The following is a 15,841-nucleotide window of genomic DNA, read 5'->3' as shown; positions in this document are numbered from 1 at the left end:
GGGGAGATTCGGGCAGGAATGTGGTCAAGATACAGTGTATGTATGTACATATGTATGTCAAAGTATTAAATACAAATATTAGAAACAAAAACAAACAGAAAAACCCATGGTGAGCCCATTCTCTGTAGAAGGGTCTGGACACACGGCTTCCACCGTCAGGGCCGTGTCCAGGGACGCACGGCACACATCCCTCCATGTTCTTCTAACTCCTTCCATCTCCACGGATCCTCAGCCATGACCAAGGGGGGCTGTGGAGGTGATACCACCTCCCACAATCCAGTGTTTTCCCGCCAGGGTTTGCTTTCAGTTTCACGTACTGGTAAGACATGTGGCTCGGGGACTCAGGTATAATAAGGAAGTTGTCAACTGAAACTGCGCTTGTTTCTCCTCCTCGCTCCGGTAGCTGAACCAAGCTTCCTATCTCCTGCACAGCCCAGAGGAGCGGGAAGCAGCCTGGGCGGGCAGCGACAGGTGGGGCAGTTGGGCCAGCCCTGCCCTCTGGTTGGCTACCTGTGAGCTCAGCTCTGGGAAGCAATGACATATATAACTCAGAAGCTCTGAGCCCCTCTGAACATTTCCAGCCGCCTGTAGCAGCTGCTTCTTCTCCCTGGAGACATCAGACCCAAGCCTCAAAGGACTTCTACTTAACAGGGCAATGCCCCGCTCCAGGAATCCCAGCCCGGGGAAGTCCCGGGACAGTGGCGACTTCCGTGGTTTGAGGTGGGTTGAATCCTCTCCTTGTGAACCTGGGCAATGGGTGGATATTTCAGGGTCCTGAAGGAAGCTAGACATAAGAGTAATAGACCCTAAGTCCAGACCTGGCTCTGCTTCTAGCTTGCTGATCCTCCTAGAATCTTTTCTTTCTTTCTTTCTTTCTTTCTTTCTTTCTTTCTTTCTTTCTTTCTTTCTTTCCTTTCTTTCTTTCTTTCTTTCTTTCTTTCTTCTTTTTGTTTTTTGTTTTGTTTTTTCAAGACAGGATTTCTCTATGTAACAGTTTTGGCTGTCCTGGAACTCGCTCTGTAGACCAGGCTGGTCTTGAACTCACAGAGATCCACCTGCCTCTGCCTCCCATGTGCTGGGGTTAAAGGTGTGTACCATCACCACTGGGCTCTTTTTTCTTATTTTTAAAAAGATGGAAAAGGGGCCAGCTGGATGGCTCAGCAGGTACAGGCGTTTGCTGCCTGACAGACAGCCTGAGTCCAGTCCCTGGAACCACAGAAAGGAGAAAGGAAGGATAACCCCTCTGACCGCCACATACGTGTCCCACGTGCCGTGGCACCCCCCCACATACCCGCACCCCTTCACCCCACACATACAGTGCCCACCTCACATCACACTCCGCACACACAGACACACACACACACATACATGTACACACATGAGCACATACATACACATGGAAGAGACAATTCAGGCCAGTCTAGCTGACCTACCCCAGTGCTCTGTGACTGCTGAAGGGTCTCCTGGGACCCAGGTCAGTGGGACCCAGGTCAGTGGGACTCAGGCCAGTCTAGCTGACCCACCGCAGTGCTCTGGGTTTTCTGAGGGATCTCCTGGGATCTTTGTGTGTTCAGGAAAGCACCGTGTGCTGATCTCTCTGGAACTGCAGAGTTCGAAGCCCTGGCAGGAGCCCTGCCCACCCGCCTCCCCCGGCCCCCACAATGTACTAGGACCAGCTGGGGGCATCAGAAAAGGATGCTCCGATGTGAGGGACTCAGGGATCTCCAATAGATCTGGGGTAATTGGGGAACAGGCCCGATCAGTAAGGGGTTTGGGGACTTTCTTTCAGTTATGTAAAGGAAGGGAGTGGAACCCTCACAACTCTGGTTGAGTTCCCTCAGACTCCGCCCCTGTGCAGGAAGGTTTCAGGAAAACCTGCCAGGGTGGGCCTGGAGGATTCCCACACTACAGTGGGTGGACTTGGCACTTTGCAGGGCCTGTGTGTTTAGGAACCCAAGAAAGACCCCACAGAAAAGATGGAGACCTTGAACTGTCACATTTGACAAGCGGGGCCAGGCGTGGCGCAGGACAGGCCCGGTGTTTCAGGAGAACGAGACCACCACCATGTGTCCCGTTCCGGGCATGGCAGTGGAGGCTCAGGGGTCTCTGAGGAATGTGGAAGGCAGGAGCTGTGAGAGGAGCCACACCGTGGCAGGAGTCTGAGTGATGGATGCGTAGTTAAGGCTCAGAGCCTGATCGAGAGCTGCGGGTCGCAGGGACCCATGAGAGACAGCGTGAGCGCAGCCTAGCCACTGGCCGTTGGGTTGTGAGGCCTGCTCTGGGTTCACAGTCTTGTGGCTGAGGTGCATGTTTCCATTGCACACACATGCGTGTTTAGAAGATGTTGCATGGTATCAGAGTGAGAAGACAGGGTTTGGAATGGGATGGTGGCTGGGGGTGGGGAGGGGTGGGGATGGGGAATATTCAGGCCTAGCTCTCTGCTCCCAGCACGGGGACTTTGGCTGTGTGTCAGTGGCCCAGGACCTCAGTCCCCCATGTCAGACCGTCTGATTCATGGGGCACTGAGGTCACAGAGGTGAAAGAGCTCACAGTTTGTTTGTGTATTTGTTCTGTAAATCCCCAGGACCTGCCTGGCCAGGGGTGGGAACAGCAGGGAAGCCGCTGGCCAGGCATCCCTATGGATCTTAGCTGTAGGCCAGCAGCAAGCTTGGCCGTGCGATTTTAGCCTCTTACACTTGAAACAGACGGTATCGGACATTCTGAGTCAGGGCAGGCTGACAATGTGCACACTGTGTTCCTCAAGGCCTTCCGTGGCTTCTGTGAGGTGACCTGTGTTGAATGCCTACAGGGGCAGAGGAGGGAGCACTTTGTGGCATGAGAGAAACAGGCCAGGCAAATATAACGATGAGGTCAGAGTTCAGATTAGAAAATATGCCAAACACAGCCTCGTGCTGGGGACAACCATGCCAGCTTGGTGTGACTTCTCTGGTCCTTTGCAGCTGTGAAATGAGTCACGGGAGCCATTTTCCTACTGTAAACTCTGGGATCTGTGTATCACCAGGCATTTCTGGCTAGAGTGGACTTTGTTCTGAAGGCTCCTCTCAGCCATGCCAATAAATGTGTTTACACCAACGGTTAGGTTTCTATGCAATATAGCTGGGTTGTTATGGGTTCCTGGTCTGGGCCAGGGCAGGATTCCCCTACAGTCAGGCCAGACTTGGGTGCAAAACTAAGAAACAGGGAAGGAGAGACTCAGTTGTCTGTGATGACTCTAGATAGCAACACCTAGAAAGATGAGTGGCTGTGTAACATGGGAGGTAGGTCACTGTCTTCTTAAGGAAACAGACTATCCCCAGAAGAAGGCCTCTCTGGGCAAACAGGCTCACCCATTCTGTCCCTGACCTGGATCTGGAAGAGTGTTTCTAGAACATTCCAAAGAAGGAGCAGGCAGAGGGGCTAGGAGAGAGTAGAGACCAGTTCAGTCAGTTGAAAGCACCTGAAAAAAGCTGCTGGGAGGTGGTCATGGCGCCAAAGGCCAGGGCACCTTGGGCAGGAGGCTGGCAAGTAAGAAGAGAGCCTGGGCTTGAAGGTCAGGAGGTCTTGGGACCCTGGAGGGTCCTTCACTGGGAAACTTGGGAAGAGTTGTGGGACTGTGTGGATGCAGTGAAGTCAGGCAGCAGGAAGAGGCTGGGCTCATCTCCACCGCTGGGGAAAACTGTTTCCATAGCAACCATACCTTCTTTCAGCTGAGTGGGGATGCTCTCCTACCTGCTGTGGGATGGAGCCCTGGGCCAGCCACCTCAGAGAAGAAGAGGGGCCTGAGCCGAATAGGGTGTCCTATCAGTGACTGCTTCCATGGTTTGGTCGACCAGCTGTCCTGGCTGACAGAAACCCTGACCACTGTTTGGTCAGGCTCGGCTTCCTTCAATCTCATTAACATAATCAAGTCCACTGGTCTAAATTTGACTTCTCCTGCGTCCGCATACCCTCTAGCCCAGCTTTATCAGTTTAAACACCAGAATATCCTGTTTTAGATGTACGTCAAGTCCCGCTCAAACATATGTGCTAAAAACACAAATGTGACTTATAGAAACATGAACAGCTTGCTGCCCTGAGTATGAAACAGGCCGGGTCATGGTGTGACCATGTACCTCAGGAGACCGAGGCACGGCCGAGAGATCGAGGCTAACCTGGGCTACATGAGAACTTGTCTCTAAATCAACAATGAAGAAAAGGGAGAAAGGAAGGCAGGAGGGAGGCAGCAGTACCCAGAGCCCCACTTGCTCCCCTCACGGCTGCAGCAGCTTGGGTCCTAGCTGTTCCTGAACCTTCGGGTGTAAAGGAGACTCAGGGGCCACCCAGGCGCTTGTGCTCGGTTTTTCTCTGTGGGCTGCAGTTCTGGCCTTTGATTCTCAGATCAACCACAGTTGGGGTTGCGCGCAATGTGGGCAAGGAGGAACGCGGGGGGTGGGAGGGTCCAGTTTCTGCTGCGGCAAAGTCTCCTGACCAGTTAGCTATTGTAGAGACGCAAACCTAAAATCTTCTGGGGATGTGTTCCTCTGGGCCGCTCCGGCCGTGCTACAAGCCAGCTGGAGAATCTGGTTCCATTTCCTTCTCTGAAAAATGGGGATGGTGACCCCCTTCCCTGTGGGGTTGTCGTTAAACAAGATGGAAGTTTTAAATCGTCACCAGGGGAGGGTGGCCACACAGCATGGGAGGTGCGTGAGTGCAGGGGGGCACGGGGCAGTCTTCGGCTGAACTCTCCTGAGCAAGCTGTTTGCTTTGGTTTTAGCCCAATGGAGACCCGGAGGGGCCCGAAGAAGCCTCCCACAGATAAGAGAACCCAATCCTTGGACCGGCAGGTTCTCAAGGACTCTGAGTCCGCGAACTCCAAGTACTCCTCTGGGCCCACCCACAGGAAGGTGCTTCGCAGGACAGCCAGCGATGAGACCAGAGGTTCTAGGAGCCCCTATCACGTTGCAGAGGCCCAGGAAGCTGTGGTCGCAGCGCCCCCTCTAGGAGAAGGGAGCGAATTTCTCCCCTGTGAGCAGGGGCCCCTAGAAAGCACTAAGAAAGAGAGGCTCCCAAAGCAAGCCCAGCAGAGCTGGATTAGCATGTTCCTGAATATCCTATTCCTGAGGTTTGATCTAGAGGAGCCCAGAGAAAAGGGCAGCAAGAAATCAAAGGGGAAAGGTGAGACCAAGCTCCCAGAGGCAACGGAGGAGCCAGCCGCCAGGAAGAAATCCCAGGAGAAGAGGACCAGCCGCAAGAAACCCACTCACAAGAAGCCTGCTCCTGAAGAGTCTACAGGGCCCCAGAATTCAGAGGCAGGAGGCCACGAGAACTTACTGCCCAGCTTAGCTGCCTCCCACGCCGCCGAGGAGGCTAACCTGGGGCTGATCTGCAGGGGTGAGCAGACTAGGGTAACCCTATTGTCCCACCCTCAAGGACCAGGGCGCCCCAAGTCTGTCTACTAAATGTCCTCCACTGAGGTCAGATGTGGACAGTGGGGGACATTTCTATGAGGTTGAACAGTTGGGACCAACCCCTCGGGGTGCCACCCTTCCATATACTGCATGGCTTAGGGCTGGTGACACCCCTCTGGGCCTTAATGTGCCCTCCGTCCCTTCTACAAAAACAGATAAAATGGTCGCTGCCTCATGGGTCGACGCAGCTCATACAAAAGCAAGTGCAATGAGATTTGGGGAGGAGTGGAAGTAGCTGATCTCTTGCCCCACAGGTCTATGGGTGCCAGCCAGGTGCTCTGTCTAGACCCTGCCCCTGAAGAACAAATCTGCTATGGTGGTTTTTGCAATGGCCGTCCCTGGAGCCTTTGAGTCCTCCGTGGTGAAGGAGAGAGCAGGCGTCCCTGCCCCAGGCGCCTCTGCTGCTGGGGATGGGGAGTGACGTCTCCTCCACTCCCAGAGGCCTCAGCTGTGTGCTGGAGGCTTCTGTGTAGCCACAGACTCTGATGGGAAGGAAGGAGGCTCCAGGGAGAGCTGGAGGGAGGGGATCCTGGCCTGAGACACCCCCCCTTCACTGGGAAATCCTAGCCAGTGTCTGATTGGGATAAGGCTTGGGTCTTAACTGTTACTCGGTGGAATCCACGCCACCTGTGGGTTAACGAGGTCTGGAGAATGTCATTAATCCAGGCCTCTGCTCATTTGACTTCCAGAGAGACCAGAGTCTGAGATCCTCCAGGCCTTGCCTACCGAGGGAGGCCATGCTGAATCCTCAGAGAGTTCTGCCCAAGCCGCAGGTCCCCCGTCAGAAGAGGACCCTCAGCAGCCTGACCGTGAGTTGCAAGTGTCTAGGGTGCTTCTTTCCTTATGGGTAGGAGACTGCACCAAACTAGAGGGGCCACTCAGGGTGAGACCTAACGGGGTGAGTCTACACACACACACACACACACACACACACACACACACCCCTTTCATGTCTATCTTGCTGCTTCTGGCACTGGGTGTGTATTTTTGAGTCTGAGAGGAAGGCAGAGGTTCCAGAAAGGCAGCTGGCAAGTACTCCTGCCTCTGAGTCAACGGGAATATATGCCTTTGTTTTCAATCTCTCAAATGTACTTAAAAATATAGAGGAGGGGGCTGGAGAGATGGCTCAGAGGTTAAGAGCACTGACTGTTCTTCCAGAGGTCCTGAGTTCAATTCCCAGCACCCACATGGTGGCTCACAACCATCTGTAATGAGATCTGGTGCCCTCTTCTGGCATCCAAGAGTACACGTAGACAGAACACTGTGTACATAATAAATAGATAAATAAAGATTTTAAAAAAATATAGAGGAGAGGGGCTCAGTTGGTAGAGAGTTTGCAGGCACACACAAGGCTGGCATTAGGTCCCCAGCAGTGCATAAATGGGGTGTGGGGGTGTACGCCTGTAAGACTAGCACTGGGGAGGTGGAGGCAGGAAGGTTACAGATTCAAACCCATCCGGCAGTGGTGGCGCAGGCATTTAATCCCAGCACTTGGGAAGCAGAGGCAGGTGGATCTCTGTGAGTTTGAGGCCAGCCTGGTCTACAGAGCAAGTTCTAGGATAGCCAGGGCTAAGCAGAGAAACCTTGTGTAAAGCAAAACAAAACAAAAAAATAAGTTCAAGGTCACTTGTTACTTAGTGCCTGCAGGAGACCAGTTTGCGCTACAGGAGATCCTTCTCACCTATCACCTGTCTGTCTATCATCTATCTGCCATCTATCAATCATCTATCTAATCTATTTTATCTATTGTCTATTTACCTACACCTCTACCTACCTATCAAGTGGGCACTGAAGGTGTAGCTAGGCAGGGACTCTGCTTAGCACGTAAGAGGCCTTGGGCTTAAATAAATAAAACAGATGTACGTAATAACGGAAAGAATCGTCCAGTGGCCACAGCTAGGAGCTGTCACAATCTCAAAACCATAGGGAATAAAAAGACATTTCATCTCTACGGACTTAAACAGTGCACAATCCAGACATCTTCACCGCCCCTAACCGATCCTAACACACTCTCCTCATCTAATCCTCTAAAAAGCCGGACCGTGCAGAAGTAGAAAGACTTTTCTGTGCCCAGTTTGTAAGGCATTCAGTTTATAGTTGCCTCATAGGCTGCGTCAGGAAACCGGAAGCCAGGGGGACTGAGGGGCAGAGACTCTGCAGCTAGCCCAGGCACAGAGGCTCTCTTGTGCTTGACTTTTTGTGCAAGCAGACCTTTGGCACATGGCTAGTGGAGCAGGCACACCCCCCGGGGAATGTTCTCCGGCTTGACGTGCAGCGGAGGTGATTATGCGGCAGGGCCACTGTGACCTGATGAGCCAGCCAGTGTCTTCTCTGAGCCTAGGCTGCAGATCTGCCACTTCTACAGACCCCTGGGAATGGCGTAGGCTGGAAGACTTGGGGTCAGCCTGGGAAATGTTTCTGAGTCCTGTTTCTTATTTGATGTCTGGACAACCTCTGAGAGAGACGGGGTGAAATTGTGACCCACATTTCACAGGGACAGTTCTAATGACCCAGAGAGAGTAAAGAAACGCAGCCATCACTAACCACAACACTGACATTCACAGGTCTCTGAAGCTCAGTTAGCAGGGCAGACTGAATTCCCTACGTAAAATGTCATGCTTTGGGCTGTTCCACCAAGGCTGACGACCTGAGTTCAATTCCCGGAACCCACATAATAGAAGGGGAGAACAGACTTCCCAAAATTGTGCCCTGATCCACATGTGAACTGTTTCTCTTTTCCTTAAAAGAGAAATTTAAAAATTAATTTAAAAAACTTAAAAAGTCATACTTTGGCTTCCCTGTGACTAGGGGTGGTTAGTTGGGGGACATGGGGCTTTTCCTTTAATGAGTGGCTGTGGATGCTCGAGAGAACCAGACTGGCCTCTTTCACACTGGGGGTCCAGATCCCAACGCTGCGGGTGTACTTAGGAGTGGTGGGACCCGTGCTCTCTTGCAGAGGAGGAGCTCATCTGGAAGATTGTGGAGTTGCTCAAGAGAGCAGGGGACCGTCTGGAGGAAGAGGTGAGGCGCTGGCATCAGAGACCACCTGCAGGGCTCCTGCAGCTTCCGGTTCGTGCCCCGCCTGCCCTTCCCTGTTAGCCCCAGTCCCACTCCCTGTCTGGGGTTGCCTTGACCCTCTCCCCAAGGTCAGGCTCCTAATTCCCCTTCTCTCTCTCTCTTCTCCTCCACAGCCAGCGCAAGTCCCTCAGCCGGAAGTGGCTCCACAGAAGCCAACACCGCCCCCCAGGAAGAAATCCCAGGAAAAAAAGCCCACTCTGAAGAAAGCCTTGTCCCTCAAGAAGCCCGCCTCCGAGGAACCCAAGAGAGCGGCTGTAGCCACTGCCCTTGGCCCAGAAACCCGACCCAAGAGGCCCAGCTTCCTACCCCTGTGTCTTAGTGGCCAGCGACTTTCCGCCTCCAGCAACCTTGGTGAGCAGGCTCGGGCAGTTGTCATAGCAACTGTGGCCTCCTTCCAGCTCCGAAATCTTCCCAGAGCTGGGATTGGCCAGTTTCATTCTGATGTCCACACTAGGCCTTGAGCAGTGTGGAGAGGGTTGGGGATGGAGAAGGGACGGAAGCTGGTCACCTCCACACGGCCTCACTCGGGGGCAGACAGCACACCTGAGCCCTTGATGGGACTGTATGCCAAGACCTCAGCCACTGCCATCTCTGAGCGGGGCTGGGGATGTTTTCGTGACAGCACTGGAGACAGAGGGCCTGGGCTCCCAGCTACCTTTTCTTTTTCCCTCTTACTATGTGTGGATGTTTTGCCTACACAGATGCCAGAGGTGGCATCGGACACCCTGGAGCTGGGGTTACAGATGTTTGTGTCTCCGATTGCCCTCTGTCTGTGTCTCAGTTTGTCTTAGGCAGTGAGGAAGCTGGGTACAGGGGTGAGGAAGTCGGGTGCAGGGGTGAGGCGATGTGGTCATAGTCACGTGACTCATCAAAGCTGGAGCCAGATTTACAGGGACAAGGACAGATCACATTGGTTCTTCCTCCCCTGGGGGGCGAGGGGGAAGGAACCAGTCTCCCAGACTCGTGACTAGGAGAGTTTCTGGCTCAGAGAGCGTCTGGAGTCATAAGAGGATAGATTTTCCTGCAAGACTGTTTAGGTCATGGACCTTCATTAACGTCACGGAGTCAGGCATCTTTTGTCCCCTAGTGAACCACCATGCCACAAACAGGAGCTCAGTAGAGAGACCTGTGGAAAGGGGAAAAAGCAGAGAAACAGGGGGAACACAGCTCTGGGGGCCGCAGAAAGCCAAGCAGAGCCCCTGACCTGGCACAGCCCAGAAGTTAACTGAGCCCAACAGAACCCGAGGGCAAAGTACACTGGCACCTGCCTGGGCTCAGCGCCAGCCGCTGGACATGGCCACACACTTAACTGCTCTTTCCCCTTCCCAGACTCAGAGGAGCCCGGATTCCATGAGGTCCAGTCTCTAGACCGCGGATGCTCACATCCCCCTGAGTACCACACCCCAGCTGCGTGTCAAGGACCAGCAGAGAGGTCGAGGGACAGAGCCTATGAATCTAGTTAGTACCCTGCCCGCCCCTCAGAGACCCCCTCAGAGACCTCCTCAGAGACCCTGTCGTGAGTCTGCCATCTGAAGAAGAGAAACTGAGGCAGAGAGGGGGAGGCTGAGGCCTGTTTCAACCTCCCCTTGGGAAAGCGGCAAGCTGTGGGGACAGCATGGACCCTGAGCACCCTTCCTCGGCTGGCCTCGGTTTCCTAATTTGGCAAGGGTGGGCTTTGCGAGTTGCTGGGGTTCCTGAGCCATGGTCTGTGAGGAATGGGAGGTGGTGTGGACAGGTTGCATCAGCTACTGTGTGCTGTCATTCCCATTAGGGTGGCCAGCAGCTTGAGAGTTGGGCTGAGGACAGAAAGGGGAAGTATTTTTATCGCTTTATTGTTGGCGGAGCCAGGCCTGGATGTGAAATACTGTCAGGTCCACACACTTGGAGACCTCTGGGGGGGCTGGGGGAGCTGGGGAGATAGTAGGCAGTGTTAGTGCCTCAGAAGCATGAGAGCTTACGTTTGCACGCTAGAGTGTACGTGCAAAGAGGAGCAACGGAAGGGCTGGGGTGTGCAGACCTGCACCGAGGACGTGAGTGCGGGTCACGGAGGCTTTTGTAAGAAACCTGGTACTTAGCCGGGTGGTGGTGGCGCACGCCTTTAATCCCAGCACTCGGGAGGCAGAGGCAGGCCGATCTCTGGGAGTTTGAGGCCAGCCTGGTCCACTAGAGCTAGTTCCAGAACAGGCACCAAAGCTACAGAGAAACCCTGTCTCGAAAAACCGAAAAAAAAAAAAAAAGAAAGAAACCTTGTCCTTTTCTTAGGAGAATTCAGGCGGAAGATCCTGGTCCTATTTAAAAACGCAGAGGAACAGAAGGGAGAGCAGGTGAGACTCCTTCCCCCGCTATCCTGATCTTCGGGGGACCCCCACACCTCTTTGCTTCATTCTAAGCCCTGTACTGGCCTCCCCCAGACCTCACTCCCCAGTTCCAAATGCCATCACCCCCCTACTGGGTTACACTGTTTACCTTTGACCTTCTCGAAGTCAGGGACCCTGCCTCAGTTTCTCTCTTCCTCCCCATAGCAAGCTCAAGTCCAGGAGGCAGAGGAGGCTGGAGAAAACTCCACTCCCAAGGTGAAGTCACACAGGAAGAAGTCGAATCTCCGGCGGGCCTTTTCCCTCAAGAAACATGGCTCCAAGGATTCCAAGAGAACAGAGGCTTTGGGGACTCCCGGTGCTGCTAGCCCGGAGACCCGGCCACCCAAGAAACACGGCTTTCTGCCCACGTGTGTTAGTGGCCACAGAGCTTCCATCTCTGGGGAACCAGGTGAGCAGGCTTCCTGCTGTGGGAAGAGTGGGGGCGGGCCATTTTCAGCAGGACACCCACCAAAAAACTCAGAGTTCCCTCTTCTTAAAAACAAAGGCGTTGCTAGATCTGTGATTGTCTTTAGATGTCTCCAGGGAACACTGACAGAAACAGACCGGGGGACTGTTGGGTGGGACGCACTAAAGCGTGAGGCCCGTTGCTGTGCCCTGATAGCCTGGTATTAGTCCAGTGCTGCTGTATATACACTAACACAGTACCCTCTCATTTGACCCAGGAGGTCTGTCGAGTTCAGACTGACCGGGCTGTGATTTTGCTAGGTGGGAGCCGTGGCCTTGTCCCTGTGCTTTTTCAACTGTAGACTGAGGAAGGCAGAGGCCAGAGAGGGAACACAGATTCCCCTGAGGAGGGCGGGGTCAGGGCCTCCCCAGGACTGGGATAGACGTCAAGTTCATCTACTTTCTCTGTGCAGAAGACCCCGAGTTCCAGAAGCTGGAAGCTGCAGGAGGGGAACCAGCCGGGTCCCCAGAAGCTCCTTTCCGGTCTAGAAGAGTCACACCAGATGAGCAGCCTCTACCTGTACCAGAGGGAGCCTCGGAATCTAGTCAGTATATCCTGCGCACACAGAGATAGCTTCTGCCAGCTCCTCTCGCACATGATAGCCCAGGCTAAGTAGGGATTGCTCCTAGGGGTAGAGAAAGCAGCTGAACCCTGCCTCCAGAGACCTTACAGTGGGGACAGGGACCATCCGTGTGCTCTTTAAACTGGGACTCCTGGGTGAAGGTCCAGACGAGGCTTTGGGGGCATTAGTCCATTTCACTGCTGGACGCGGTTCCGCCTTGGTCTGACTTGAGCTCCCAACGGCTTGTAATGACCTCCCCGTGGGTTTCCTACATACCTCAGCCCAAACCCGGCAACGAGGGGCTGATGACTCCAGTGGCTCTCCGGTTGTGGCAGCCAGTAGCTGGCCACCCCGAGTGCAGGTCTCCATTCCCGACGTAAGGAGCCCTCAGTTTCCCCAAGTGTCAGGTTGGAGCCGAGTGCGGTCACAGGTGGAGGGAACATGGATCTTTATTTGGTCAGCTATACTGCTGTGGCAGGCAGTCTGTCGTGGGCACCGGGTGCCGCAGGGACAGCTTCTCATCCTTCTTCTCTTCCCTCAGAGGAGTCCATCATCCAGAAGTTGGTGGAAGGTCTCCAAGAGGTGGACGACGAGCTAGGAAGGCAGGTGAGTGCCCCTCAAATTCTCTAGGAGGATGCTGGGGCTCATGCACCCTCCTCTGATACCCGAGTCCTCCTTCTCAGTGACCTTGGTTATGTCCCTGAACCTCGCAGAGCCTCAGCTGCCTCTTCTGCAAAACAGGGATAATTCCTGCTTACCCAGTGCCTGTGTAGAGAATGCCTAAGGCACGCACGCCCGGCAGGTGAAGAGAATGTTGATTTAAGATAACAGGACACAGGCAGGCTAGGGCGTTGGCTCAGTAGTAAGAGCCTGAGTTCAAAGCCCGAGCACACCTGTAAAAAAGCGAGACGTGGCCTCGTGCCCCTGTAAGCCCAGAGCTGTATGGGGGTGACGACACACACACCAGAATGTCAGAATGTTCAGTGGCTCCCCAAGCCAAATCCCCAGCACCCCAAGACCTGGCACCGACCAACCCTTCAGATCCTGCTGCAAGGACACTTTCCGCCATGGCAGCCATGCTGGTGAGCAGCTTAGCTGGATCCAGTTCTTACAAGCTTGTAGCTTACCTGCCAGTGACCAGCAGTCTCCCCGAGAGTGACAGGCAGGTCCTGTGTGAGAGAGTGAAGGTGCCTCAGCTTTCCAGCCCCAGGACACCTGCATCTCACCACCTAGTGACCCAGAGACCCTGCAACCATGTGCAGCAGGGAGAAATCAACACCGAGCAGCCTCCACCATGGTTGCTGGGAGTGAGGGTCTGAAGACCCCAGCCCTCCCTAAGATGCATCCACACACCCACGGTCTGGGCCTCCTGTCCCAGGTTCTTATACCCCGTCAGTGTGCCCCCAAATCTCAAACCACAGGGGACCCAAGTCTTTGTTTTGGGGGGTTCCCTGTCCCCCAGGAGACCCCAGCTGCCATATCCAGATATGAAGAGAAGGAAACTGACCAAAGGGCCTTAGAGTGGCGCTAAACAGCCATTAAATGTTCTGCATGAACTGTCTTGCTTCTACCCCTAATCATTTTGGAGAGGGGGATCTGGTCTCCCCCATTTTTATAGCCAAACAGAGGCTCAGAGGAACACGTTCTGCAAGGAGTGATATGCATGTGACTTCAGTTTTTGCTGTGCCCTGCAGCTGTGGGCCATTCCTGTACAGTGAGAGTGGGCGGTGAAGGGATTTAATGAAGGGGTGCTCACAACGGATACTAGGGAGCAGGCTGGGGTGGCAGGGACTCTGCCAGCAGCACTGACAAACTCCACTCTTGTTCCAGATCCGGCAGTACCCCAGCTTCAGGGACTTTTTCAATCAGTTCTCGGAAACCTCCCTTAGGAAGCTGGTGGCCACCTTAGAGAGACAGAAGGCCCGCCTCTCAGAGGAAGACGGGAGCCTCGTCAACAGACCCCCACTGTGCGCCTTTGGCTCACTGAACAAGTTTGCTGCCAACCACAGCTGTGCCATCTGCACCCTCATGCAATCCAGAGGCCAATACCAGGGCCACAGTTACGCCCACTTCCTGTCCAGGAAGGCCCAGCAGGTGAGAGTCAGGGGAGGGGCATCACTGGGACACAAGGGACAAGTGGGGTCTTCTGACTTTTCTGATATAGTCAGACTCTAAAGTCTTCTCTCAAAATAACCTTTATTTGTTGTGTGTGGGCACATACACACGCACCATGTGTGTGAGTGCCACAGCACACGTGTGGAGGTCAGGGGTCAACTTGTAGGAGTTGGCTGGCCCTCTCCTGCCGTGTGGGTCCAGCCTTAGTGGCAAGCACCTTTACCTGCCGAGCCATCTTTCTGGCCCCTCAGTCAGACTGTTTAGGCTTCAGTCAAACGCCACCTCCTTGCCGCAAACTCCTGAGACAGTTCTAAACCTCAAGCACAGAATTAAGCGGTAGTCAAAGGTCAAAGGACTGGCAGCCAAGGCAGGTGAAGCCAGCAGGTGGCGGATGCAGTGTGGATGATCAGACTTGAGATTGTAGCTGAGGTGGAGGGACTGGGGACAATGGGGATGGTGGGGGAGGGCTGCAAAGGCTAGTGGACCCAGCGTGGGTGTGATAGCGGTATAGGAAACTTGCTGTTTGCAGAGTGGGACCTGCTGACTGGCTGTGGCTCTCCCCCTCCCAGGACATCATGAGTCTGGATGGTCAGAGTCCAGACTGAAGGCCGCATCTCATACCCAAGTCCTTCCGGACTAGCCAGAGTCAGCAGCTTTGGCTAGAGACCCCGAGGACACTGCAGAATGGCCCAGTTCTGTGCTTCCCCAACACACCCGGAGACGAGCGTGGACAACGACCCTCTGTGCAGTTGACACTGCCTGAGACTGCTTTTCTTCCGGGAAACTGGCCCCAGAGGCCATGTTGGGGGTGGGCAATGGGTTGGGGTTAGGGAAGCGGGTTCCATCCACGGCACCTCTGCATCTCTGCAATCCACCATCATGAAGGAGGCTGACTGCGGGTGGTGGTGGCGCACGCCTTTAATCCCAGCTCTCGGGAGGCAGAGGCAGGCGGATCTCTGTGAGTTCGAGGCCAGCCTGGTCTACAAGAGCTAGTTCCAGGACAGGTTCCAAAGCCGCAGAGAAACCCTGTCTCGAAAACAAACAACAAACAAAAACCAAAACTGCCATCTGCCAGATCCTGCCAGATCCAGCTTTCAGTGAGTCTTAGCTGGGGCATGTGTGTGTTGTCTATGTGTATGTTGTCTGTGTGTGTGTGTCTGCCTGCGTGTCTGTATGTCTCTGTGTGTCTGTCTGTCTGCCTGTGTGGGAGAGAGCTCAGGTGGAAAGGGTTTTTACTGGTGGAAAGTGAATGGGAAAAGGGGGAGGTGAGAGGGGCCTCTGGGTACAGGAGAGGCAGAAGAGGAGAGGCGGAGAGAGAGGAAAGAGAGAAAGAGAGAGAGAAGGAGGGGGGAGGGAAGGAGGGAGAAAGGAAGGAAGGGAAGGAGGGGGGGAGGAAGGGAGGGGGAGGGGGAGAGAGAGAGAGAGAGGGGGAGAGAGAGAGAGAGAGAGAGAGAGAGAGAGGAAGAGAGAGAGAGAGAGAGAGAGAGAGAGAGGAAGAGAGAGAGAGAGAGAGAGAGAGAGAGAGAGAGAGAGAGAGAGAGAGAGAGAGAGAGAGAGGAAGAGAGCAGAGATGGGAGGTGGGCAAGGCCCACCTTTTAAAAGGGGACCTAGCGAATGAGCACGGGAGGTGCTCTTAGTGGCTGCAGCTGAGGATCCATCCTGTCAGGACCTCAAGGGCAGGCCAGTGCAGATGCCTGAATACTAACACCCACAGACCTGCCCACCTGCCTGCCTGTCTGTATATCTCTGTGTGTGCGTTTATCTGTCTGCCGGTTTGCCTGTCTCTGTGTGTCTGTCTGTCTGTCTGCGTCTGTAT

At 54.3% G+C, this 15,841-nt stretch overlaps 1 protein-coding gene across 3 annotated transcripts; it reads left to right on the top strand.

Annotated features, from left to right (window-relative positions):
* Positions 1 to 502: 502 nt before the first annotated feature.
* Positions 503 to 15,338, top strand: Bnip5 (BCL2 interacting protein 5). 3 transcript variants are annotated; one of them, XM_075978790.1, is made up of 12 exons: positions 503 to 720; positions 4,754 to 5,370; positions 6,137 to 6,256; positions 8,404 to 8,468; positions 8,639 to 8,876; positions 9,855 to 9,983; positions 10,788 to 10,849; positions 11,048 to 11,291; positions 11,761 to 11,892; positions 12,452 to 12,516; positions 13,741 to 14,004; positions 14,595 to 15,338. In XM_075978790.1, exons 1-12 carry the CDS (start codon positions 656 to 658, stop codon positions 14,628 to 14,630), a joined length of 2,037 nt encoding a protein of 678 aa, XP_075834905.1. In that variant the 5' UTR covers positions 503 to 655; the 3' UTR covers positions 14,631 to 15,338. The 3 variants fall into 3 exon arrangements, with proteins under 3 accessions (XP_075834905.1, XP_075834904.1, XP_075834903.1); XM_075978789.1 differs by having other exon boundaries at positions 8,404 to 8,516; positions 11,764 to 11,892; XM_075978788.1 differs by having other exon boundaries at positions 8,404 to 8,516.
* The last annotated feature ends 503 nt before the right edge of the window (positions 15,339 to 15,841 follow it).

The sequence above is a fragment of the Microtus pennsylvanicus genome, chromosome 7 (assembly GCF_037038515.1).
Source record: "Microtus pennsylvanicus isolate mMicPen1 chromosome 7, mMicPen1.hap1, whole genome shotgun sequence".
Lineage (NCBI taxonomy): Eukaryota > Metazoa > Chordata > Mammalia > Rodentia > Cricetidae > Microtus > Microtus pennsylvanicus.
Note: the sequence above shows the minus strand (reverse complement) of the source record. Positions and strands in the feature narration are given on the sequence as shown.